Genomic DNA, 26,678 nt, shown 5'->3' on the forward strand with positions numbered 1-26,678 from the left:
CTTCTGTAAACCACCTTGCGTATGGAAGTATGGCGGCCCCAGCGACACAACCACCACTCGGCCAAAGTTTGCCGCTCACTTTGTTGATTCTCACGTGAGAGCGATGCATAAGTACGCGGAGCGGGGCTTCGGTAACAAAGAGCACGGCGACTGCAACCAGGGGACGGGACGCGCTGACGGAGGCGTCGGTCTGTGGCCGGCGGACTTTCCTCGAATTCGCTCCGCCGCTTTGATTGAAGCGCCTTCAGTCCCGGGCGCCGCAGCGAGAGAAGCTCCGCGAGAGGCGACGAGTGGACGCGGAAGTTTGGAACGAGCCCGCTACGCGTCCGCTGCATAGAGTGCTACTCGTCGGGGAGCGGCGGCGTTTTATTGGGCGCAATTCGCAGCACATCGAGCTCGCGCTTAGTGTCAGCTCGTCACGAGCCAACTGTTGACTGCTCGACGCGCGTTCAGGCTGCGGCGCTAACGCTAGTTTGCCTCCATGGCTACATCCAGCATTAGCTCGTGCTCGTCCGCTAACGACCGGGATAAAAGTGCCTTGTAAGTATCTGTTCACGTTTCTCTCCAATAAATGTGTCTGTATTTGTATAAGTTTGGGAAATGCGCGAGCAGCTGCCATTTTGTTATTAGTGATGATTCCACAGCTCCTTCGTTGCTCTCGGACTTTAAATAAGTTGTGCTGCTGGTCAGTCATTCTGTCGCACTTCCTCCATGTATAAAGTTGGTGCAGTTATTACTGTGTTGTTGCCGTTGATGCGTCAACGCGGACGTCTCTAATAACGTTTGCATTCTGCAGAAAACTGAACAGTTCCTCATGCAACCGTTTTATTGTTCACAGAAAAGGGAAATTGTGCAGGTGTAAGTCATTTAATCCCGGTGTTGTACAGGAAGTACGTTCAGAGTAGCGGCTCTAACAACATGGTTATAACTTTAAGCAGGGTCAACGGTTATTTGGCTCTCAGTGGTTGGATTAGCCTTGCAGGCAGTTTTGATTGGATTGATTGCAGTGTTTATTTCATCATAACCTTAGTCTTTGTATGTTGTTGTTTTTGCAAACAAGGATTTTTAGAAAGTTTTTTGATGAACCTGACCTGTTCCTTGTCATTTATGCTTTTAGATTCGTGTGAAATGCCTTTCTTCGACCTCTGAAGCGCTCGGGTTCCATTAACGCATGCCACATACTGGAGGAATACGGATCGGCGTAGGTGAACCGCATCACCCGTGCTCCAGGAGAGGACAGGCTGAGCCCGGCCCGGAGGCCCCTGTCTCCTCCCTGGGGTCCAACGGTTGGACGGTGAGCGACTGAGTCCAGCTCGGAGAGTCCCGGCTGCGGCCTGGCACCCTGCCCTTATGGGGCAGCAGCCGGGGAAGTTCGCAGGGGACCAGAGGAGACCTAGTCTGCCAGCCTTTATAAGGGGTGGAAGGAGAGAGTCGTCGCGCCACGGGACCCATCCCTGCAATGTTTTTGCTGTGCACGGTAAGGGAAAAGCGTGATTTGGTGTTTTTTATTTGGCTTTGCAATGAAAGTTTCGGTGCTACTCTTTTGTTCTCATGATATATTGTTGCTAGTAGGATGGATTCATGATTGTAGGAGTGATGGTCAGTTTTGAAAGTAAACCAGTGTTTGGAGTAATGCTAACTTAAAACGAGAAATATCACAGACTGGTGATATTATATCATTTTCACGCAAAGGAGACAGAGCAAGGGACCAATAACAGGAAACGGGTTTAGAAACCTCACATTAGTGCTTTTAGTGTGCTGTGCTGTGTGTGTGTGTGTATGTGTGTATGTGTGTGTGTGTGTGTGTGTGTGTGTGTGTGTGTGTGTGTGTGTGTGTGTGTGTGTGTGTGTGTGTCTCCCCTCTTGTGTTTGTACAGGATGGTGTGTATCCTGAAAGTGGCAGAAATCATACAGGCTTTGTTTGAAACTGTTTACCATTTGCTCTTTAGGTCTGTTAATGTTTTGTGTTTGTCATCGTGTAGTTCCTGAATTGTTACTGAGCATAACCCATTAAATCAAACTCATATGAACAAAGAAGAGACAAAAACAGAACAAGGTTAGTTAATATGCAGCCGTTTTAGACGTTAATAGATTTGGTAATTTAACGCCCAAGTTGTTAGTGCAGATAAATTGATTCTTATAAATGATTTGATCAGACAAGATCTAAAACTGGATGGTTTAACTTGCCTCCTACATGTATGCCATGCACCCATCCTACTGGTACATTTACCAAAAGTGTCAGTAAAGCTGTGATCGACCTGACGGGAATCATTTTTACTGACTTTAAATCTTGCATAGCACAGTGGAAGGCAGCACAGGGGAGGTCAGAAAAGCAGAATAAAAACCTTTGCTGGTAAATGAATAAAATGTGGCTAAGGGTCAGTGATGTGGGGCGTATTTGTATTTATTTTCCCTTTCGTCCCCTCTCCTCCTGTGATGACCAGGATGGAGGGGGGTTTGAGTCACAGTGCATGAGGAGGGCAACATCAACACATGATTTTACATCTTGTTGTTTTTCTTCCTGGTGAGTCCCACATAGTTAACTCCAGGCTCGCTAGCGCCTTGCTGCTTCTCAGCAGACAGGTTCAGACCTCTTCACACAGCTGCCTGAGAGCGAGGCCGAGGCAGTGGAGGGCAAGCAAAGACCTGTCTCTTCTCTTGGCACCCCTCTGTACTGTACAGTGGGGAGGTATGAGCTCACTCGCTAGCACAGATTGTGTGGACTGATTCGAGTTGTGAGTTCCGTAAAGCATTGCTTACACACTGTATTTCTAGTAATGTGGTCTGTGTGTCGCTCAGAAAACCAAGTATGTTCATTTCACCATGCTGCTCGATGGATCAGGGATTAGATTACAAACTGTAGGTTACCAGACTTGTTGAAAAACAGGTCTGAGCACAGACTAATTGAATGTACTTCATTATTTCTTTCTAGGTAATTTCCTCTACTGCATTGTGCTTATTTGTAGATAAAACATCAGCCTGTTTAAAAGTCAGGTTGTTAGTTGTTAATGCTGAGCCAATAATCTGTGTTAGCATTGACATGTTTGCCTAACAGACTGTTATTACACTTGGTAAAGTAGTTGTGTTTACATGTCTATTAGTTAAATGTTTGCTATGATTTATTTATGTCTTAAAAGTAGTTTCTATTGCTTCATTTAAAAAAAATGATAGGGATACTTTGTACTTTGTAGTTTAATGCATTACCAGATAATCTCCACAACTATTTGATTACATGTTGACTTGATGATGATTTGATATGTAGTGCCCATAATAAATCTTATCTGTTGCCAACTTTCATTTGTAGCAAACACATTGAGAAAAGTGTCAACCTATGATCAACATCCAGACGAATTAGCGTGCAGAAAATGCAGGGACATATGTCAAGTTGTGTCTTGCTCGGATGCGTTTCATTATGGGCACAACAGGTCTTTTCTTCTTAGTCACAAGCTTTGCCCCACCATTCCCCCCCTGTACGACACCTGCAAGCTAGTCTGGCAAAGGTTCAGGTATGCACCAGAGCTATTCTAATGTCGGGTTAAGGAAAGTGACTTGTTTAGTGTCTTCATTTTTTTTCAGATTTGAACTGAATACAAGAAGGCTTAACCTCCATCCGCTTGACAAAATGTGCATGATATCTAGAGCTTGACGCAAGGAAATCATGATCCGTGATGGTAGAATAAAGGCCAAACTAATAGATGTGTGATCATTTGTGACTTAATGTAAAGCCAGACAGACAAACAAATATACTATACATTTTGTAATTTATTCTTGTAGGTAATGGTAAATATTCAGAGCCCTCCTCCAACGTGGCCACTCAGTGACAGCGTGTGACATCTGCCAGTAGCAGCTGCGTTCAGTGTGGATGCAGTAAATGAATCAGTTACTCTTTTAGGCTGTGACTAGCTCTCTTTTGGCTGGAACTTGTGGAATCTATACAGTCTAGACACCAAATCTCCTCCCATGATCCCTGTGGGTTCTTAGGATTTGTGTGTGTGTGTGTGTGTGTGTGTGTGTGTGTGTGTGTGTGTGTGTGTGTGTGTGTGTGTGTGTGTGTGTGTGTGTGTGTGTGTGTGTGTGTGTGTGTACCCATGCAGCAGGCGCCTCTCATATAGTAATGCTTCTTCAAGCCAGCTGTTAGGGTCCTGGTGGCCTGCACGTCTCCATGGTCATGTTTCGACACTCAAACCCTGTAGAATTTGTAACTCAAAGTATTTTCCGTCACCAGATCTTTTTATTCCTAATGCGCCGTCAGCGTCATTTTTACATGAAAAATCAATGTACGGCCTTTGGACCTGTGCTAATGGGCGAGGTCACGCTCTGAGAGGTACAGTGAGCATTTAAACTGTGATGTGATACATTCATTTACTTTACTAATTTATTTTAAGTCGGAACGTTTGTTCGCTCCAGAGTGACACAATGACAAAAACGAACAAGCAGAGCCTAAATGCAACACTTTAAGGTCACTTTTTTTTTTATCTCCCCCTTCATGGGTGAGTTTTCAAGCGACTCACACATGTTTGTATGTGATCTGTTGCTCAAGAAATGTGTTGAGTAATATTGCCTATTTTGCACGGAGTAGAGGGAGTGAGGGGGAGAGAGAGAGAGAGAGAGAGAAAGTCGAACACGAGCCACAGCAGTGGAGTGAAAAATGTGACCTCTTGTGCATTCCTCTCTCAAATAACTGGTGCAATCCCCGTCCCTCCCTCTCTACCTCCTTTTTCTGCCTTCCTCTTTTTTAGTCTATCTTTCTCTTTTTTTGTCTTGCCCTCATTTGAAGGTTTTATTAACTGTATTTAACAGTGCCCAGAACATTTTTATAGACACGGAGAACAATAGCAAAAATGAGCAGCAGGCCGAAATAATGAAGATCAGGAGGCAGCAGTGAAGCACAGCATAAAAACTGTAAACAAAACTCCAGGACACACTGGCAACCGTGTACCATCATTCAGAGGGTGGAAGCTGAAGATACCTAGGTCTTATGGTTATGTGGATGTTTTGCTGTGATCTCTTTATCATCAGACAAAGTTTTTTCTGCCTTTTGTGTAGCTATGGATGGTTTAAGTACGCATTTTACTCACTTTGTCCCTCCACTGGACACATGTTAACGTACAGCGCTCACGTGCGTGTCTTGAAAAGCTCCTGTCGGGTTAGGAATGCTGCGTGGGAGCTCTTTGCCACCTGGGTGCACATGCCTGCCTACGCGGTAAACACCCACTCGGCGCGCGAGTAGGCAGCGGCAGCTCCAGGCACAGCTGTTGTTTCTGTGCAGACAACCTGCCCCCCGAAGATGCCAGCTCTGTGTTTTTGTAAACATTTCTGAAACCCATGGTTAGAAAACACGTTTTATTTGCTGATCATAGGATAGCAGTCCATCGTCCTGATGGACTTTCTTCATGGCTTCTCTCTATTTCTTCTCATTTTATGCTGGGAGTTGAATTTTAAAATCAACTTCCTGATTAGCAGTAGTGAAAAAGGTCCTGTCTGCATCATCTGCCCATTTTTTATTATCTGGTTACCTCTCATGGATCTAACCCATACTAGTCATCTGTGCTGTCCCTTTGTGTTGTGCTAAACTACCCCTCCGTAGCACTAGAAGAGAGGCCTGCTCTGCTTGCTGCATCTGGATCCACTTAGACACAAAGAAGAGCCTAAGAAGTTCCACCGCTGCAGTCTGAGAGCCCCAGAGCCGCAGTTACTCTTGTGTCTGTTTCTGTTTTTACCCCAATGGGCATACAGACAAATGGGGTCTTTCTCCAGAAATCTAGATAACATCTGAGACACTAAGGGCTGATGGTGTGTAAAAGCAGACAGTGCATTTAGTGGCGCTCTCTGTTCTGTCTGCATTGTTTTCCTGCTCCTAACACACGGTTGTGCTTTTTGTTCAATAATTAAATTAAACTCAAAATAGCAGTAAGGTCTTTAGTGCTAGTCTCTTTCAACTGCTGTAGAGCTGCAACTCTCCCTGTCATAAACATACACGCTGCTTTCTCCTCTGAGGAGTTTGGCTCTCTTATCCTCCACACTCGTAAAACAATGGAATATAAAGCATGGTGCTTCATGCCAGCGCTCTGGGTCAAAATGCACATAGGAGTTGTGAGTAAAACTGTGTTACTGGGTAGAGTTCATTTATCTGGCTTCTCTCTTTCTGTCCTAATTTTTTCAATAAAAACCTGCAAGTCTGTCTGGTCAAAGTAGCTCTTCTCTACTCTGGACTGCTGTCTGTACGTTACAGTCTTCTTTAGGTTTGCATAGTTTTGTCTGGGCCTTGTCTGATGCGTTGGATATCTGCTTCAGGCTGCCCTGTTTTGTATCTGTCGTCGTGATAAGAGTCCATCCAGCTTGGTCCCAATAAATTCAAGTATAAATAATATTACGTTTGATTCAACTAAATCTGTTTCTGTTGTGAAATAGACTTGACAGTAAACTGTTAATGGGCCATTTCAAATGAGAGGAACTTGGCTAGAGAGGTGTTTGTGTGTGAGCATATACATAATATTCACTTCATCTTGCAACGTGGCTAATGACCCCAGGTTCGGATCCACAGGAAAAAAAGCTCTTTCATATTTAAGATTGTGTGATTTTTTTCCCCCCTTTTTAATGTGAATATGAATTTTGCACATTACTAGAAAGAACTTTCTTTTATTTTTTTATGTCTGTATGTTTGCCTTTGACTGTCATCCCCACTGGTAACTTATTATCACTCCAGGTTCATGCTGAAGCCTGTAACCTTGAATTAGAGGAGCCACTGATTTGTTCTTAAGTGTCTGCTCTCTGCATGTGGAACCTAAAACCCCTAACCTCATCTGCTTGTCTGCACGCCACAGACACTCTGGCTGCATTCTCCGGAGGACCCTGAGTCAACAGCCACATGACCACACTGCTATCCCTACAGTCACAACCTGATTTCTCTGTGTCTGATGTTTCACTAAAGTAGACCGCTGCTGATTTGCTTGTGAAATGATGAACCCTACACGGTGCAGAAAGTCTGTTAGGAACATGGCGTTGGCTCTCCATTCTCCCACCATTTTCCTGCTCTGTAATTAGAAAGCGTGCTTGGTTTAAAAGCATAATAACTCTTGTTCCATGACTGGGATGAATGGATTTATGCACAGGGCTGCCTGGCCCGCATTATTAGACATTGTCATAATGTTTGTGCGAAGGAGAAAAATCGAAAAGCCTTCAAACCCGTTCAAAGACAGTGTCATTGTAGGATGACGCTCGCCTCAAAATGGTGACGATCGAGCACAAATAATATATCACTAGTTAATGAACTACGTCTGCCTTCACTGCGCTACCACATGTTAAAATGTTGATAGCAGATGTTAGCAGTCAATAATCTGATGGTATGAATTATGGAGGTGCACGCTTGCTCACTGTGCAGTAATAAATGTATTAAATTGCATTGGTCAAACTTGGCAATTATGATGTGAAGTGTGGATTAATATAATATAATATAAAACCTGTTTTCTGCTTAAAGTTTGGCGGTAGATTGAGGAAAGCGGGAGGGGGTGCGTATGAGGAACAGGACCGATCATCCCGTGGGCGGATTTACGTCAGCTAACAGTTAACATACTAGACCCCGATTATAAAACGCCAGTGAGTGATTCTCCTATGAGCTCACTTCCAAACAATGTGCTTCATGTTTCTCCATCTGCAACCTTTTTTCCTCCTCCATTTTTATAGTCCGTCTCCTCTTCCCCTCGTTCTCTCATCTTCCCAACACTTTGTGACTGCGGTGAGTTAATGGCCGTTTCTCAGAGTTCGAGGAAGCCTGCATTTCTTCTTAATTGGTGTTTGGGGTGGTGCATGAGAGGAACACAAATGTTTGCCATACCAGCACTGCAGCGATGATGTAGGGCTGGTGCCATGTGACTGAATGTTCAGGGCACTGAGGTCATTGCTTAAAAAGCCACTGAGACTGAACCATATTGAAGAATGCCCATAGATGCTAATGAAAACAAGTATACCCACAGCAAGCAGACGAGCATACAATAAGCAAAGGCATCTAATAGTCCAGTAGATGTGGGTGTGGGGCATTGCATCAGATTGTTATGTTGTCGTTTTATTTCTCCTCTTGGATGAATAGAGTTTAGACCTCGTGAACGTCTTTACCCTGACTTTATAAAAGTGGCCATGCTGCTTTACATTTACTTTCTCCCTCAAGTGCATTGTCTGATTCTTCATGTTGGATGCAGACAGTCAAGCCCTTGTGCCGAGGAGCACCTGCGGGAAGGCTGCAGTCAGGTTGATCGGCTCTGCCGTGGCTGAACAAACACGGCTGCTCTGAAATGTCCATACATGGCAGCTGCCTGGTGCCGTTTGTGCTTGCACTTATCAGCGGAGTGGCGGTTTTTCTTAGCCCGTAGTTGCGAGTTGTAACACAAGAAAAACTGTGCTGGAATAAAAAGTTTAGTATTGTTTCCAAATGCATGGGGTGTTATGGGTGTTCATGTGGTGCCCCGCCAGCCTGTAGATGTCCCACAAAAAGACGGGAGGACGGGGGAGGAGCGGATTTAAAGTCAGAGGAGGAGCTTCAGCTTCAGGACTTCAGTGGAAAACTAGAGAACTGTCTAAGCAACTTAATGTAAACCAAACGTCTCCTCATCATCAGGAGCTTCTGATTCACACGGGGTGGCGTTCATTCTGTATGTTGCTGATTGAATTCTTTGTGATTGCATTTTGTGTGTGTGTGTGTGTGTGTGTGTGTGTGTGGTCGCAGTCGCTCCCTCTCATTGTGTGTTTGCTGCTGGAGGTGGGAGGACCTAGCTGATGTCACTGAGTGCAGCGGGCTGAGCCTGAAAGAGGCCCTTTGTTGGCAGCCGCAGCACGAGTAGCCCCTGCGCTTCAGATACACACTTACAGGGGACGGCCGAGAGGAATGGCACCGTTCAGACGGCACTGCTGCCCACTCAACTGACACATCTACAAGTCCGACAAGCCTTGGGACCAAACCCGTGCTTTTGGATCTTTTGGATCTTACAGAAGTGGGGCGAACTGAAAGCCCAGGGAAAACGGAGCGGAAAAAAAACATGGAGTTGCTTGGAAAAGAAAGTCGGTAGACTTGCCCGGACATCAAACTCTTTCAATTTCAGAATGCACTGAGAAGAACGAAGGGGAAGCAATTTACGTCTGCTAAGAACAAAGGAAACAGTAGAATATATTTTAAGACCTATTTTGGCTTGGCGGACATCTGTTTTTCATTTTCATTCTGGATTCATGTTGAGGAAAAAAAGTTAAGTGACGCTCAGTTTGAAGAAGAAGCTAATTTTTCCACGCGGGAAGGGAAAGAAAGCAAATGAAAATGCTGGAGATATGCCTGAAATTGGTGGGGTGTAAATCTAAGAAAGGCCTTTCCTCGTCGTCTAGCTGTTATTTGGAAGGTAAGAATGTATTGTGATGGCCGAGGTCTTGTTTTCTAGTTTGGGCCATGGTTTAAAGTTTAACTGTGGATAAATATTAACAAGCAATGTTAAGGAAAAGGCTAAAGGGAAGGTGAGGGCGGTCGGCAAAATAGAAATATTATTCAACTCGTCAGGTCCTCTGCAGTGATTTTTGTGGAAACTGACGAATAGGGAGGGAAACGCAAGAGAGTAAGTGAGCACAGGGGAGGGTGAGGGAGGCCAGACACACTGGCTAGCAGCGGAGGAAAGAAGTGGAAAAAAAGACGTAGTGAGGAGAATACAAGGAAATCTGACTCCTGAGCATGTCCCACTTAGCAGTTGTTTAGAAAGAGAAGGGGTCTAATCTCACTGCCTCCTCCTTTTTAGTTCCTTTTAAGGTTTTCTAGGACTTTGGTCTTGTAGATTTCTTCCACAGAAAGACAATAGTAAAGTTACAATACTTTTAACTTTGCATTCGTAGTAATAATTAATTTTCCATTACTTCTAATGCAGCAGTTTTGGTCACAGATAAAGTGGGTAATTGATTTTACCTATGACGTACGAAACACAAGGGGTTTTTGAAGAAATCCAACGAACTGTCTGTATATAATCAACATGGCAATTGATTAGTAATGGAGGACTCGCTCAGGGCTTGTGTGTGCCAAAGATTGCACAACCAAATGATTTAATGGACTTAATAGTCCTGGTACGCTCCCTGCTGAAGTGGATGACCGTGATAAACAGTCTCTAATTTTCAGACCATATGGTACGAAGCAGCTAATGTTGTGCTGAGACGATATTCCACTCTATGCAAAGCTTTCTGATCTGAACCATAAAAAAACGGAGCTGAAACACTGCATTGCTTACACGCTGTGCACCTTAAACTGATCATATGGGAAATAGCATCTGAATTCACTTGCCTTGATCTTCACCTTTTCAGGTGATGCAAGATATGGAAGCGATAGATATTTTCCCCATGAGCAATCATTATGTGGTTTGAGAGTAGTTCTGACCTCATGGAAGGAGACCACAGATTTCTGCCTTAGATCTGGACAGCTGCCACTTCTAATGTGAAGCTGTTTGTCTGTGTAAATACAGTCTGTCTAAGGTTAACAATCAAAACTATCAGGTCTTGGTCATAATTACCGAAACCAAGTGAAACCAGACGCGAGTTTCAAAGACATTCTTTTAACATTTCAGGTTTTTTTTACATTTCTGTGTTACATCAGTGTGACAGTTTGGATGAAGTCATACATATGAATTCTGTACTCTTCACATACTGTATTCAATCATTTTCAGTGTCATCTCAGTAACGTAGCCAGGCCATGCTGTCATTTCTCCCACTGCATGGCTCTGGATAACTTCTCGTTCCTGCTGATTTCTCGACATGGCTTCCTCTTCCTCCTTTTTGGATTGTTTCGAGCCATGTGTCAGCGTGCCGTCACCCCCTCACAAGCAGCTGTGGCATTTGTGGCCCCTGAAGTGGACATGTGCAGCATCAGCTTCTTGTGTCGGTTGGTCTCTGGCTATAGCAAAACATGGTTTTCTAGTGTTAGCGGTTCTCGACATTCCAATTCACTGTAATGTAAAATTACTGTCATAAAGGGAAATGTGTTAGAACTGGTGGATGATCCTCCAAGATTTACTGAGAAAGCCATATAAAAACACAGTATAGGCCAAACTGAACCTTTACCATTTTAAAATTTCTGTACCAAAACTTGACTTAGAGCGTACCTGTGAGTGCCAGCACATTTAAGTTATAATGTTATAGGAAAGATTTATGCATTTTTTTTTTATCTTCAAAAAATGAACCGGGGAAAAGCCAGGAAATTAAAAAAGGCAGAGGCAGCGGGGATGCAATGGGCCATTCCCAAAGTGGGCTGCCAGCTGATGACCTGCTCTGTGAACGATGGGCACAGAGGATGGATGACGAAAAAAATCATACATGCTTAAAATTCTATAAGAAAACAGCTTATGCCCCAGCACACCAGACACGCCCGTGTTCAGAAATCCATTGTTTGGTGCCTCTCCCTTCATTATAGTTATCTATATGCATTTAAATAATCCGATGTTTCTGTTTTCAGAAGCTCTCCAGAGACCAGACTTTGAGAGTCAGGGACTGACAGAAGCGGCCCGCTGGAACTCCAAAGAGAACCTGTTGGCTGGACCCAGTGAGAATGACCCCAACCTCTTTGTCGCGCTGTATGATTTTGTGGCCAGTGGTGACAACACGCTCAGCATTACCAAAGGTAAGTGGGGACAAAAGACTGATGGCTTCAAGGAATCAGGGAGGACTGTACGCAACAAAGATGTGCAGCAACAGTTGGAGGCACTTAGAGTAAATCTGTTAAAGAAAATTGCAATTAAAATTGGCCTCACATTTCAAGTTGACAGTAAATCTCAGCTGTGTGACAGCGCATTAGATGAGGCTTAAGTCTTGTTGTTTTGCTTATTTGTTTCCTGTCTCGTCTCCTTCCCACTCTGTCCTCATCCTCGTCTGATTCTCGCTTCCCCCCCCCCCCCCCCCCCCCATGAACTGGCTGTAAAACAATACCACAGATGGATCACAGACAAAAAGAGGAAGGAAGGAGAGAACATATGCACCGGAATAAACAAGAAAGTCTCCTTTTAACACACAACGTTCCAGTTCATTGTAATGTTTCATTGGTTTTAAATTTAAAGTTCCATTTTACTGTGTCCTGCCTAAACTAAAGGAAAACAGATCAATTTCCTGTGTTCAGGTCACCAAATATTTGTGGTTAAGGAAAGACCCTGAATTCCTGATTTAAGGAAACTTAACATTAGATACAGTGGATTCCTGCATGTCTGACTCAGAACGTGCTCTTCTACAATGTCTATTCTATGGTAGTCTGAGGAACAGTCCCCCCTACAAATATCAAAAACCAACCAGTACAAATAATGTAAATGATGCATATGTATCCATTTCGCTACTTCCTGTATGAAATGTTTTCATCATGTCACTAGGAGAGAAGCTTCGTGTGCTGGGTTACAACCACAATGGCGAGTGGTGTGAAGCGCAGACGAAAAATGGCCAGGGGTGGGTGCCGTCCAACTACATCACGCCCGTCAACAGCCTGGAGAAGCACAGCTGGTACCACGGACCCGTGTCGCGCAACGCTGCAGAGTACCTGCTCAGCTCGGGCATCAACGGGAGCTTTCTGGTCCGCGAGAGCGAGAGCAGCCCCGGCCAGAGGTCCATATCTCTGCGGTACGAGGGGCGAGTCTACCATTACAGGATCAACACGGCATCGGACGGCAAGGTAGTCATCACTGGAAACGCAGACACGGGCTGTTTATTAACAAGCGCGGCGTTCCGCGTCACCCTATCGCTCATAAAAGCTGCTGCCATTTTGTCCGCGGCGCCCTCGCTGCCTGCCGCTGAGGTGAAGTAACTCAAGGAACGCTAGCTATGACAGGAATCCCTCTAACCACCACTGTGCTGCTTTTATGGCCGGCGGACGCAAGGCCAGCCAGTCACCGACGGCCGCGATAAAACAGACAAGTTTACACACACGAACAAAGCAAATGTACACACAGTGTTCTTCATCCTCCCACCGCGCTACAACTCAGGAGTCAAGGGTGTGGTATGATAGACCAATAATGTGAGATACACTCCCCAATCTGCTAAACTGCAGCTTAGTTTCATGTGTGATTGATACTACATGAGTCAGATCTCTACAGTCAGGATTCTTTTCTATTTTACCCCCACATGCTTTTAATGTGCGCAAAGAGCCTTTCACACAATGAAGACCTGTGAATGGCAGGTTATGGAGCACAGCGCGTCAAGGGTTATGTAAGACTTGGACAATGGAAAAGACTGTGTCCACTGAGTTCTGCTCAGAAGTCTCCCCTCCTCCAGTTTCCTCACAGATATCTTGCGATTACTTTAATGAATTTAAATGATTTTGATAATTTACTACTGTTTACATACATTATTCCTCTGTCAGTCCTTGATTCTAGATCAGTTTCAATTCAATGTAAAGCAAAGCTTTTACATTTAAATGAATAATGATTAAACCATGTCAGTTGTTAGAAACACTGTCCTCGGCTGACTCAAATGTAGAATCTATTTATCCTGCAGCTCTACGTCTCGTCTGAAAGTCGTTTCAACACACTGGCAGAGTTGGTGCACCACCACTCCACGGTGGCCGACGGCCTCATCACCACACTGCACTACCCAGCGCCGAAACGCAACAAGCCCACCATCTACGGAGTTTCTCCCAACTATGATAAGTGGGAAATGGAGCGCACTGACATTACCATGAAGCACAAGCTAGGAGGAGGCCAGTATGGGGAGGTGTACGAGGGTGTCTGGAAGAAGTATAACCTCACTGTGGCTGTCAAGACGCTAAAGGTAAGACCATGGCTCGAAAAAGAGTGACAACCGATTAATATCTGCATGCCTTCTGCATTAGAAAGCATGCATTTGGCCGTGGAATGGATCCATTTAAATATCCATCTAGTCAAATGGAAACATTTTGGCATTAACGCAGTCTGTTAAGGATCATGGGTTCATCTGAGTAATACTGCCCTCTGGTGTCACGGTGGATGTAACTGCAACAAAACAGTGGTTGACTCTTGTTTTTCTTCTCACGACTCTCCAGGAGGATACGATGGAGGTGGAGGAGTTCCTCAAGGAGGCCGCTGTCATGAAAGAGATCAAACATCCCAACCTGGTGCAGCTGTTAGGTGTGTGAACCTTCACATTGCTTTATCTTCCCAGTCTTTAAAACACATTTAAAAACTAATAATCAGCCTAATGAATGTCTAGAAATCTTATTTTTTTTCTTTATTCCTTTCTCTCTGGCAGGTGTGTGCACACGGGAGCCCCCGTTCTACATTATAACAGAGTTCATGACCCACGGTAACCTTCTGGACTACCTGAGGGAGTGCAACAGAGTGGAGGTCAATGCCGTGGTGCTGCTTCACATGGCCACACAGATCTCCTCAGCCATGGAGTACCTGGAGAAAAAAAACTTTATACACAGGCAAGTGTAGAGCCCATGCAATTCAATAAACTATTTCTGTCTGCCAAGATGAATAGACACTACCAGTCTAAGATATATGTCCATTGCCTCATTCTCCTCTTCGTCTTCCTCCTGCAGGGACTTAGCTGCACGTAACTGTCTGGTTGGGGAGAACCACCTGGTTAAGGTTGCAGACTTCGGTCTGAGCAGGTTGATGACGGGAGATACCTACACAGCCCATGCTGGGGCCAAGTTCCCAATCAAATGGACTGCCCCAGAGAGTCTGGCTTACAATAAGTTCTCCATCAAATCTGATGTTTGGGGTAAGAGTGTACTTCTGATGTATGGGTCTAAGAAAATAGTGTCTTTCACCCTACAACTTAGTTTTTGGTATATTTCTGACATTGTCTTTGTACAAATCGCAAAACTAACTGTCTTGCGTTTCCTTCAACAGCCTTTGGCGTACTGCTGTGGGAAATAGCCACCTACGGCATGTCCCCTTACCCTGGTATTGACTTGTCCCAGGTGTATGAGTTGCTGGAGAAAGACTACCGCATGGATCGACCAGAGGGCTGCCCTGAGAAGGTCTACGAACTCATGAGGGCCTGTGAGTAGCAAAAGCGTCTATGACCGAAGGCGCATTTTCTTTTGGACGTTGGTTCTTATGGTTTTGTTTTTACTGGCAGGCTGGAGGTGGAACCCCTCAGAACGCCCCTCGTTTGCTGAAACCCACCAAGCCTTTGAAACCATGTTTCAGGAATCCAGCATCTCCGATGGTGAGCACTTCTTTTGTTTTTTTTTTCCTTTAGCGCGCTACAGTTTAGGCGTAACGAGACACAGCACACACCACTAACACTTGAATGGTGCAGAAAACCAACAGCAGCCACCGCCATGGTGATAATGTGTGTGGCTGGTAGATCTGCCATCACTGTAAAAATCAACTGTTGACTTTTAAGTGTGTGTGGTTTTTATAGAGGTGGAAAAGGAGCTGGGCAAGAAAGGAAAGAAAGCAACACCGGGCTCCAACCAGCAGGCTCCAGAACTGCCCACTAAGACCAGAACTATGCGCAAAAACACGGACAACCGTGATGGAGACAGCCCAGGTGAGACACGCTTACCCATAAAACAATGACTGGCTTTGACTTTTCCCTTAAATTCCTTTGGCCCTTGAAACACCTGCCAGCACAGTGTCCTAAGAGTATGCTGACTGAAATGAAATTGTGACTTATTTCCTCAGATCCATTGGACGCAGAGGCAGTGGTGTCGTCACCCATGCTCCCTAGAAAAGAGCGCACCTTCTTGGACACTAACCTGAACGAAGATGACCGCTTGTTGTCTAAAGACAAGGACAAGACACGCAGTGTTTTTCTCAGCCTCATCAAGAAAAAGAAAAAGAGCGCACCAGCCCCCCCCAAACGCAGCTCTTCCTTCAGAGAGTCCGATTTCCACTGTGACAGGAGGGTCATGAGTCCGGAACCTCGAGACATTGACCTCTTTAACAATGGTGCATCCTTGGCCATGAATGAAAACACACATGGACTCGACTCAAAGTTCCTGGGCTCTAACAATAACGCGGCAGGGGCCATCATTAATGGGGCACCCACCTACCCTGGACCTTTGTTCCCCAGGAAGAAGGGAGCCACTGCAGTGCCTGGTCCAGGAGCTAAGGCAGCTACCACACCACCCAGTGAGGAGGAGACCATGTCGAACTCGAAGCGCTTTCTATGGTCCTCCAGTATACCCACCAGCTCAGATGGCACTGAATGGAGGTCAGTCACTCTGCCACGAGACTTGGGTCAGCGCCACTTTGACTCGGGCACCTTTGGGGGCAAGCCAGCTCTGCCTCGCAAAAAAACCAGTGAGCAGAAGGGGGACAACGCCCCACGAATGGGCACCCTGACCCCCCCGCCACGTCTAAACAGCTCATCAGATGTGTCGGCGGCATTCTTCGGCAAAGACACTGACCTCAGTCCTGGTTCTAGTGCACAGGTGTTAACGCCTAGGACAGTTAGGAGACCAGGTGGACTTGGGCTGGAAAACTCCAAGACCAGTGCTCTCCACGCTGAGCTTCTCAAGCCCAGTGTGTACCCCGCTTTGGGGGCGGCAGGGGAGGAGAGCAGGGCCCGCAGGCAGAAGCATGGTGTGGAGTCCTCACTCAAGGAAAGAGGAAAGTTACAGAAACCAAAGCCAGCACCACCTCCACCACCCACCACCACCAAATCAGGCAAAATCTCCCGCAGCCCCACCCAAGAGCACCCATCGCTTTCACCCACCACCTCAGACATCAAAGCCAAGGGCCTCTCCTCTGCCTCCGAGCCCCACCACACAACCACTGCCAGTGACCAAACCCGGTCTTCACTTAACGAGGGCTCCAAGAAACTGCTGCTGGGGTGCAGCTCTAAGCCTCTATTAAAATCGTCCGCCTCCTCGTCATCAGTTTCCACCTCCCTCTCCGGCCAAAGCCTGGGAGGCTTCCCTTCCTCCCTCACCTCCCCAGGTGACCTGGGCTCACCCAATGCTTTTATCCCCCTAGTTAACCCCCGACGCTCCCTCCGCAAGACTGCACCCCGCCAGGGCACCGAGCGCACCCCCAACTCAGCAGTGACCCGCGAGATGTTGCTGGAAGGCACGGAGCTGCTCCGCGCAGCCATTAGCCGCAACTCTGAGCAAACGGGGAGCCACAGCGCTGTGCTGGAGGCTGGCAAGAACCTGTCCAAGTACTGCATGAGCTACGTCGACTCCATCCAGCAGATGAGGAACAAGTTCGCCTTCCGCGAGGCCATTACCAAGCTGGAGAACAGCCTACGTGAGCTGCAAATCTGCCCGACCGCCACAGGGGGCGCCAACGCGCCGCAGGACTTCAGCAAGCTGCTGTCATCTGTCAAAGAGATCAGTGACATTGTTCAGAGGTAGCGCTATAAAATCATAAATTGCCAAGACTTTAAACTGATACACTATCTTACCCTACCTGTTTCTGAGCATATGCATGAACTGTGGTCTATGCCAAGCGTGCGTTGGAGAGCCGAGGGTAAAGCTAGAGAGCAGCAGAGCGTAGGTTCACACTACAGCACTCTCTCAAACACTTAAGCCTGTGGTTATTGCAGATGGAGTCCAAGGAGTCCATCTGTAGATGTTGCCTGACACATTGCAATATTGAAAAGCCTCATTTATGAATGAACAGCGTCTTTTAGCCTTATTAAGATGCCAGGGGCCAATTTTTTACCAGCGTGACTTTTTGCCAATCATTTATGACGTGATTGTGTCTAATGTGTCTTGTCCACACCCACTTTTATCAATGACACTAGTAGAAAAATGCCTGTGAGCGTGTTGCCCGTGGCAATGAGCAAAAGCAAAACACTTAATCTCATCTTTGTCATGGTTGCTTTGTAACACATAGGCCAGAGCTGCTAGTTTGCAACTTTCACTTGCATCCCACTACAGTCCATCACTTTCTACCTAGTCATTGGTTGTAGTGTTTCAGTGTTTTTTTACAAGAGTATTTTCAGCAGTATTTGCAACCAGGTGCCATAAAACAATATTGGGAAAACGCAAATGAGGCAGAATGAGCCTTCGTCCTTCACCGTTTGCTACAATACACACTTTAGTAACAGATTGTGCCTTCAACATTTTTTGGACTTAGCGTTGGCTCAATTGTTACTGATGGCCAGGAATAGCTGTCTTGTTATGAATATTGCATTTAATGTTTGCCATACCAAAAAGCATTGGGACCTGTGTTTCCTTTAGAATGGACCTTTTTTAAGTTTGATTTAGCTTTTCTATACAGGCCAGTCTTAAAGCCATCAGTAGCAGCGGCATGCTGGAGGATATGTCAAGAGGGATCCATGGACTGAGAGTGTTTCTCCAACCACTGAAGGGTCTCTTTGCGTTACAGAATTATTTTTAGGGTGGGGGTTATTTCATACATTCTAAATTCTGTTTAAGAGGCCTTTCCACCCCAGCAAAAAAATATATCCTTGGGGAAACACTGGACTGAATTGTTTATGGAACTGTCAGAGTAAAAGTATAAATTACAAATTTCCACTGTAATTTTGTACGTTCCTTTATTCTCGTCTACATTTTTGGTATTTGTGCTGTAATCGTCTCCCAATGTGCCCTGTCTGACTGCGATGCCCGAGGACACAAGTCAACCACGAGCTGCCTTGACTTCACCACGGTACGGTCAGTGTTAGCTTCTGTCATTTCTCCCCTTTACCCACCATACCACTACTCTGTTTTGTCAAAACTTTGCTGTCCTTTGTAAATATGTTATTTGTTTCTTTGTGCAGTTTGTTGCAATAAAAGTACAATGCAGTTGTGCTACTTGAAATACAAAGTGTAATGTATTTGTAAATGATTGCAGTAGTGACTAACATTATCTTCATGTATACGTCAAAGTTAGTTTCAATAACAAACAGGTCAAAAACAGGTTATGTATAATTTATTTTTCTGACTAGAGTATCTTGTCATTAAAATCAAAATGTCAACATTTTAAAATCATATACACACAAGAACGCATTTAAATGTTAGCACAGCTCCTTAAAAATTTATACATATGTACGTTGTCTTTTGTACTTGTGGACAGACAAAGCAGGAAGTGGTCATTCAGACTTCAAAGATGTGGGACAGAAGGAAAAAGACCCAGCCCACCTTTACCCCACAATAACAAACCAATCCCCACTCCTCAAAAGTTAAGACAGCAACGTGGGCCCCTTCCATGCGGAGGAGCTAGTACAGGTTGGAAAATGGCATGGAAGTCTCACCTCAATACAGAAACGAAAGCAATCAAAAGCTGCAGACATAAATACTAATCTTCAACTCTATCCATTTCCTCTCCCCGCTTAACAAAAACAATCAACAGATTCAGTAGTGTGCAGATGGGGGGTCAGGGGTGTTCGGGTGTCTGTCCTTTACATACATTTATTAATAGAAACTATATTACAGAATATCCCAAGCATGAATTACAGCCCACCCACTAGCACAACTGTACAGATCTTGGCAGAGCCAGCAAATAAACTTCTAAATCCCAAGAAGCAAGGTCATCACCAATAGTTAAGAAGCAATATATACAGCTGACTATTCAGGGAATCACTATGGTACAGAAATTGTAAAAAAAACAAAAAAAAAAAAAACATAATTGGGTTCTTACAATTTCATAATGTTTTGGGAGCGGGGGGACATGCTGCATGGTGTTACAATATACAAGGCAGAAGAAGAACTTCCAAAATACAGAGCCTCTCAGTGCAGCTTCCCTAGAGATAAAGGACTGTTTTTAGATGTGACAAGTCAAAGTGTGGTTTTCATACCATGCTGTAGGTTATGGACTAGTTAAAGTATGTTCACCAAGTCAGCCGCCACTCATGTTTACATTATTCTCCAGTAAAATACTGTAATTATTCTAAAATGTGTCATTTTGCTGAGTCGGGGTAAGTCCAACAGCAGTTTGAAGAGTACGTGAAGCAAAACACAAGATTTAAGAGTAACACAACTGATTAGAATAAGGCAACAAACAAAAGCAAAGAAAATGTTGGACAGAATCCGTTGATATGACCTGGGGAAGAGTTTGGGGGTCAGACAGGTGAGGCAAGGTGAGTGCATGTAATTACATCAAAAACAAAATTCAGATATCAGAATGTTTTTTGTTCAAGTGTCAAGTGCTGCATCCAAACTTTTAACAAACACACGGGACCAGCTGGAGAACACCCAGGATTCCAGATGGAAGAACCACTCGCATAGACCTTTGGGTAACTATTGGTTTTTAAAAACACTCCTTTCTCTACTGAGAACCTAAGAGTTGCCACAGCTGGCACGTGAGTTCACAGGTAAGGGTGAATCTACCTTAGATGCACGCAACAACCTTTAGTACACACTATTTCATTGCCTTTGTTGTCTGAGTCCACAATTAATAACAAGTGAGATATTGCACCCACGTGTTTTGATAAACTGCTGGATTGGTAAACCATGCAGACATTATAATTTTGATCCTATTCCTACAGAATTGATTGGTGGTAGAAGAAACCTAATTCAGTGCTTACATGTCATACTGTATATAGCTAAAAACATAAAAATAAGTGTTTATCATTATCATATGAACATTACATTAATGTAAAGTGTCAGTAACCCGTGTGATGGCGTCTACTGTACTACATCGTGGGGAACTAGACTGGATGGTGCAAGATGAGCAGAAGGAAGTGAAAGAATTATAGGATGACACACACAGTTTAAAGGAGTCAGACAGCAACAGAAGGAGACAGGCAGGCAAAGGAGGAAGAGGAGGAGGAGGGGAGAGATGTAGTTCACACAGCCCAGCTCAGTGTGGATCATGTTGATACCCGTCCCCCCATTCCTTCTCTCCACAGCCTTGTTTTCATGCAGCTCCTGGCACATTGAGGGTGGATGAACATACGGAGGTGGAAATATGCATGGAGGTGGGGATGGCTGAGGAAGAGTGGGCAGGACAGACAGACAGACAGAAAAAAGGGGTGAAGGGAGTTTGCTTGGTCATTAGCAGCCGCAGCCTTCCCTCTGGGGCTGTGGTTCACTGGTTAGCCGGCCACCCTGAGGGGCTGAAGGCTTGTGCTGCACCCCTGACTCGGCAGCATTCAGGTCCAGGCTGCCATCCTGGATGTTCTGATAGATCTTCTTAGCAGCTTCCAGAAAGGCATCCTCAACGTTTTCACCTCTGAACGAAAAACAAGCATAAATGTGAGGAAGGAGACACATGGGAGTTAAAAGAATATAATGTTCTACAGTCACTGAAATACTGTGACTCCTGCTGTGGAAACTTACGTTTTTGCACTGGCTTCCAGAAACAACAAACCTGTAGAACATATAACAGGCGATAAAGAAGCAAGTAAAACATTGTCACTTCATCTTTCCTTATTTTCACTTTTTAAAAGTTTGGTTTAGCAATATAAACAAACTGAAGTTCACTTTTGTCTTTTGAAATTAACCACAATAACCTAAAATATAATATTAATATTTAGGCAACTAATTAAAATGGCATCTTTGTATTTAAGAACAGAGAGAGAAACATTTATGGCAGATGGTTTTCTAAAGGAAGTCCCACCGTTCTCCTCTGCAAACTGCTTTGCTTCCTCATACGTGACATCCCTCTGCGCCTCCAAATCTGCTTTGTTTCCTATAAGGATGATCACCTGGCAATGCAGCAGAGGAAGAATAAGCCAAGTAAAGAGTGAAGAGAGGCTCCCAGAACATTGGACCCCCTTACAAATACAGTGTGCATGTGTATATTTCTATACATCTAAATTTATAATAACTAGGTATATTTTTTTGTAAAAGTAGCTTGAAATAAACTGAAGTGTGAACAGAGCAGGATTTAAACAGCTCGAGGGAGATGAAGAGAAAATGACAGACGTGACAAATGAGAGCGCAGTAGAGGAAAAGCTGAAATCTGCGATTAATGTTCATCTGTTTACTCACAGTATTGGGGTTGGTGAGATTCCTGGCATCAGTCAGCCAGCTGCTGAGGTGGTTGTATGTGCTTCTCCTATAGAACATCAATAGAGGAAGAAAAGCTACTGTGATGAGCAAATAAACAAATTTCCACTGGATCCCTATGAGAACCGCTTATGTCAGTGTGTTTATAAAAAAAAAAGGGAACTGACAGTTGAAAATGAGTTTAACCGAACTAGTTTAAAGTAGAAATCTGGTCCAGGGTTTTTCCACAGGACAAAAAACACCCAGAGCTCACTGCGGTGAGACACTATCAAATTCCAACTATAGAAATTATACAAAACACAAAGATGACCAAATTAAGCCACACCCTTTAATTGAAGCATATGTAAACATGCTCATTCATTTTTCTGCTTTAGACATTACAGGGGAAGACTTGATGTTTGACTGTGTTTATTTGGCCGACCACTGATACCATCTAAAAGTTCTCTGCACACTGAACATCCTGTGGGGAGTTCTGTACATTTATTATATGCTTCAGTTCTGGTGAACTTCCTTCCCCTGTTTCCATAATTTTTAATACATACACCAGGAAAGCTATAGTGTAAAGTTCAGGCCATGGAACAAAGGATACCACTCAGACCTCCCAATACATATTTAACAAGCATCCTGTACCTGGTGATGTCATAGACCATGAGCGCCCCTGCAGCCCCGCGGTAGTAGGAGCGGGTGACGGCCCTGAAGCGCTCCTGTCCTGCCGTGTCCCAAATCTGCAGCTTGATCTTCTGACCACTCACTTCAATTATCCTTGTACCGAATTCCACACCAATTGTATGGGGACAGTCTGCCATGACTGGGGAAAAGGAGTGAGGCAGGTCTATCATTCATTTGTGGCTCTAATTTTGCATGTCATCAATGTTTACAATATTAAATTTATTCCTGTCGTCATCATTTGCTATGAATAAGGTTAATACACCTAATATACAGAATGATATACATCTCATTTGACAGGCAGCCTAGTAGAACATAATGTTCTACAGTTGTATGGTCTTCATTACTCCCCCCTCATTTTCTTTGCAAAGCAGCAGCAGGTGCATAGAAACTTAATCAATCTTTATAGTCACTTTTCAACTGGGTATCTGAATTAAAAAGTATCAACAGCCAAAAAGGCTTGCATTTATTTTAAATCCGACATTGAAAACCTTATAAATTACCCCTGTGTGTATGCAGGATGTAATCATGTCAGAGTCATTGAGGACCACAGCATCTGGCTCGTTAATAGTAGCACTAAACAAAACCCTGCTGAATGGTAATGGGAGGGTGCAGCTGACTCATGCAGAAGAAGAGTCTCTCACTGTTCAGCTCACACTTGACTTCTATGTCACTGACTTCCGCTGGCGTAAAAAGACATCTAAAGCAATTTAGGCACTCCAGTTGAACCTGGCAACCTAACACACACTGAGGCACACATACATTTAAAAACAGGCCACTTACATTTCTTTTCTGTGAACTGGTGAAGCAAACATGACTTTCCTACCCCCATATCCCCTGTGAGAAAACAAAGAATCACAGGTCAAAAGATTAAATAACACAATTTTGTCTTTTTACTGTTGCAGTAAAGGGATAAATGACAAAACAAAGCCAATAACCAGCGGGAAAGAAATGACAAGCTGAGGTCAAACGCTGCTGCAAATGGTCATAGACAAGTGAATAAATAGTCCCGTGAGGCCTTTTTTCTGTCCATAAACACTTAACAATCCAGAGGCTACATCACTGGTGTTGTCGATGTCGTGTACTGACCGATAATGATGTATTTGAAGATGTAGGAGTAGTTGTACGGTGCAGTGGCCATCGTGGCTCTGAAAGGGAGAAAGCAGAAGACATTAAGGCCACATTTAATTGTAATTGTGCCTATTGAGATTTTGTGGTAACCAAAATCTGAGCACACCTTTATCAATGCAGTAAAGTAATGAAAATCCCATAACATCAGAATCAAAGCATCACAATGTATTTATTGTGTCTAGGTTCCATTACTTATTTGTAGTAATTAGGAAATAATATTACAGAACCACTAATATCAGTTACTGTATGTAACTTAAATCTGTCTTCGTGTTTCCTGACAAGCTTTAATTTCTATGATACAAGAGATAAGAGTGTCCAAAATCCATGAAGGTGCCATGACTGTACTTCCCACACACTGTGCAAAAATGAAGCCATTGCCAAGTACTTTTTTTTTAAATCAGTCTGATGATGAATTACACACTGCAACTAAATGCATCTTCATCATGAAATCATAATTTCACAGCTAATTCTTACCATCTACATTGAAATTTCCCTTCTCGATTAGACTACCACCTATTTAGACAACCAATATAGTATTTATTTTTGCAGTTTTATATACACCCAATAGTACTTGATTTAGCTTAAGCCTTCCAAAACTCAACCTAAGGTGATGTGGCACCACAAAGAGCGTCTAGGTATTAAAATAATTCAGTGTTTCAGAGTCTGAACCTCACTGTGCCTTTCACATGCCACACCAACATTTACTCTGCCTGAGGGAAAATTACACAAAGTGTGCTTTATATTACCGACACTTGGCCTTGGTGATTAAAAACAAAGCTCTGCCTGACTTCAAACCCTGAAATCCCAACAGCCACCGAGGTATGAAAGAAACTGGCATTGTTGTCAAACAGCAAAAACCAGTAGTTGAAAATAGCCACAACAACTATAGGATACCCAGAAACACACAGCCTGTAGTTGTAAATATGCTGCTTTATAGGTGTGTATAAAAACCACATTACAACTGAGGCATACGTAAGCAGAATAACAATTATGCAGTCCTATGGTTTCTAGATCCTTCATGAAGAACTACCCTAAGACTCGGCTTCTCTCTGATACAGCTCATTGATGCAGCTAAAGCAGTTCCTGGAAAATGAAATCACTGTGTAAGATCAGAGCACAGTGCTGGTGTTACGCTTATACTTCTCCCGCTGTTCAGTGGTCGCATTGAACTGGCTAGATTAATGCTGAAACAACCAGAAGAAATGTGGCTGAGGTGTGATAAAATAAAAAGACAAGCAAAAGACCCTTTATCGGTGCTTCCTGATGCCACTTGTACAGCATCTCCATTATCATGTTTGTGTAGAGGAAGTTAAGATTGTTACAGAAAGTGTTCCAAAGATGTCACGAATGTCACACTCAACTTTATTCTTGGTCATTGTGTAGAAATAAGCCCCATGATAATCCTTTAAGAATACGAGTCACGACCATGTGATTAGACTGCAGCCTCAGCACTTCTCAGTTACTCTCTAACAAACTGAATGTTTCTCCAGACAAACATTGCCACTTTGCAACAGCCACTTCCCATAGAGGATGAGATGCACGACTTACGTGGGCCTATTATCTGATCTATTAGGAAGTCAGGCCACATGCACGCTGACTGTGTTTCTGCAATGTTCAGGTCCACAAATCATATGACTCCTTTTAGATGCAAAACCCTCTGAGGTCATCACTAACCTTTACAGGCAAGACAGAGCCCACTATTACAGAGCAAACAAATACAAAATCTATAGGTTTATACAATAACGAAGAATCAACACAAGACATAATGCAATGTTTCTTATCAAACTTTTAGTTTATAGTGAACAGGAGCAGCCCTGTCCAACTTCAACACTTCATAACTAATGTGTAGCCAGCTTCCTTTTTGAAATCATCATGAATCTGCTGTTTATGAGTGTGGTTACAAATACACTTCATACGCTGCCATCATTATTTCGGTTGGATATCAGTGAAATTAAAAAAAAAACTAGTAAACACTAATCCACCCAGTGGCGTCCAGCGTTAACCCTTTAACATGACACTATAACGTCACGCCTGCTAACCAACAACTGTGGCTAGCTTAGTTAGCAACCGGTAAAATTCACCCTCGGCGCAGTTACTTGTACACTTACGTACTTCTTTGAAAAAAAAAACACTAACTAGAATAATAGAATATGACTAACCAAGCAAATAATTATAACCAAACATTCGCGTGGTTGACTGGACTGGCTAAATGATCGTGTCTGACAAACACCACGGCTAATTTAGCCATTTTTGACAGCTAGCTAAGTTTGCGTTAGCTATTCACCTGCTTGCTGACACAGATGGGTGTAGGGTTAGCAGTGTTTACAACCAATCACAATGCTTTTTTTGTTTGGAAACACGGACGACTGATTTACTATGATTTAATCGGTACCTATAAGAGGGTAAGGAACGTAACCTGGCCTTGGCATAATGTCTCAAAAAACATAATGTACCAAACTAGCGACAGTTTTAGCATCCCCGTTTGTAGCTAAACGGCTAGCTAGCTAGGAAGATAAAATTACTCTAGACATACAGCGTGTTTTTCTTGTCATCTCACATATAGTTATAACTGAACAAGTCCAGTCTTCTCTACACTGGTTTTCGCCAACAAGTCAATGACAAAACATTTTATTCCCGATGTGAACGACAAACACCAAAACAGTGTTAGCTGTCTGTTGGCTAGCTTCGTCAGCTTTCCAACTGGCTGATTCCAAGCAAACACGGAACAGCAGGACTGCTCCACCTGTTTCACAATTTAAATATCAGCATGTCTACGTTTATTAGACACTCCATATGTGATATTGTGTGTCCAAGCATAGCCCATTGTCTGTCCTTACCAGAAATGACGTCTTTTGAGCCCTGCGTTGTTGAGCTGTTCGGATGAGCTATGCAGGTTATCCTGGCTCAAGTCTGCTCTGTCTATCCAAGATGGCTGCCGACGGCACAGGGTTTCCTCCGCTCGGTGCAATGGGCTTGTGGGACAAAGAGCATCATATGCGGCGATTTGCGGCGTGTGCGCCAACAGTGCGCCTCACCTGCGCAGGTGCATTACACA

The 26,678-nt window shown here is 44.0% G+C and overlaps 2 protein-coding genes across 5 annotated transcripts; one reads left to right on the top strand and one right to left on the bottom strand.

Moving 5' to 3' along the window:
• Positions 1-19,502, top strand: abl1 (c-abl oncogene 1, non-receptor tyrosine kinase). 4 transcript variants are annotated; one of them, XM_029168458.3, is made up of 13 exons: positions 1-540; positions 1,118-1,477; positions 2,530-2,689; positions 11,465-11,629; positions 12,366-12,661; positions 13,483-13,755; positions 14,006-14,090; positions 14,212-14,389; positions 14,507-14,691; positions 14,823-14,975; positions 15,055-15,144; positions 15,343-15,471; positions 15,606-19,502. In XM_029168458.3, exons 2-13 carry the CDS (start codon positions 1,460-1,462, stop codon positions 17,279-17,281), a joined length of 3,408 nt encoding a protein of 1,135 aa, XP_029024291.1. In that variant the 5' UTR covers positions 1-540; positions 1,118-1,459; the 3' UTR covers positions 17,282-19,502. The 4 variants fall into 4 exon arrangements, with proteins under 4 accessions (XP_029024291.1, XP_029024290.1, XP_029024292.1 ...); XM_029168457.3 differs by having other exon boundaries at positions 2,540-2,689; XM_029168459.3 differs by lacking the exon at positions 2,530-2,689 and having other exon boundaries at positions 2-540.
• On the bottom strand, positions 18,790-26,617 carry rab14l (RAB14, member RAS oncogene family, like). Its single transcript, XM_029168461.3, has 8 exons — positions 26,461-26,617; positions 23,582-23,640; positions 23,276-23,329; positions 22,457-22,634; positions 21,809-21,875; positions 21,435-21,522; positions 21,155-21,185; positions 18,790-21,047 (listed from the first exon to the last, which is right to left on the bottom strand). The coding sequence occupies exons 2-8, from the start codon at positions 23,631-23,633 to the stop codon at positions 20,870-20,872; spliced, it is 648 nt and encodes a 215-aa protein (XP_029024294.1). The 5' UTR covers positions 23,634-23,640; positions 26,461-26,617; the 3' UTR covers positions 18,790-20,869.
• Positions 26,618-26,678: the final 61 nt, after the last annotated feature.

The sequence above is a fragment of the Betta splendens genome, chromosome 12, assembly GCF_900634795.4.
Source record: "Betta splendens chromosome 12, fBetSpl5.4, whole genome shotgun sequence".
NCBI classification, from domain to species: Eukaryota; Metazoa; Chordata; class Actinopteri; order Anabantiformes; family Osphronemidae; genus Betta; species Betta splendens.

Excerpts from the sequence above, each read along its gene's own strand:
- abl1 (XM_029168457.3), top strand. The coding sequence starts at position 1,351 with ATGGGGCAGCAGCCGGGGAAGTTCGCAGGGGACCAGAGGAGACCTAGT. Across the intron at positions 11,630-12,365 it reads CACGCTCAGCATTACCAAAG|GAGAGAAGCTTCGTGTGCTG; the intron begins GTAAGTGGGGAC and ends TCATGTCACTAG. Across the intron at positions 14,390-14,506 it reads AAAAAAAACTTTATACACAG|GGACTTAGCTGCACGTAACT; the intron begins GCAAGTGTAGAG and ends TTCCTCCTGCAG.
- rab14l (XM_029168461.3), bottom strand. The coding sequence starts at position 23,633 with ATGGCCACTGCACCGTACAACTACTCCTACATCTTCAAATACATCATT. Across the intron at positions 23,330-23,581 it reads CTTCAAATACATCATTATCG|GGGATATGGGGGTAGGAAAG; the intron begins GTCAGTACACGA and ends GTTTTCTCACAG. Across the intron at positions 22,635-23,275 it reads CCAGTTCACAGAAAAGAAAT|TCATGGCAGACTGTCCCCAT; the intron begins GTAAGTGGCCTG and ends CCTTTTCCCCAG.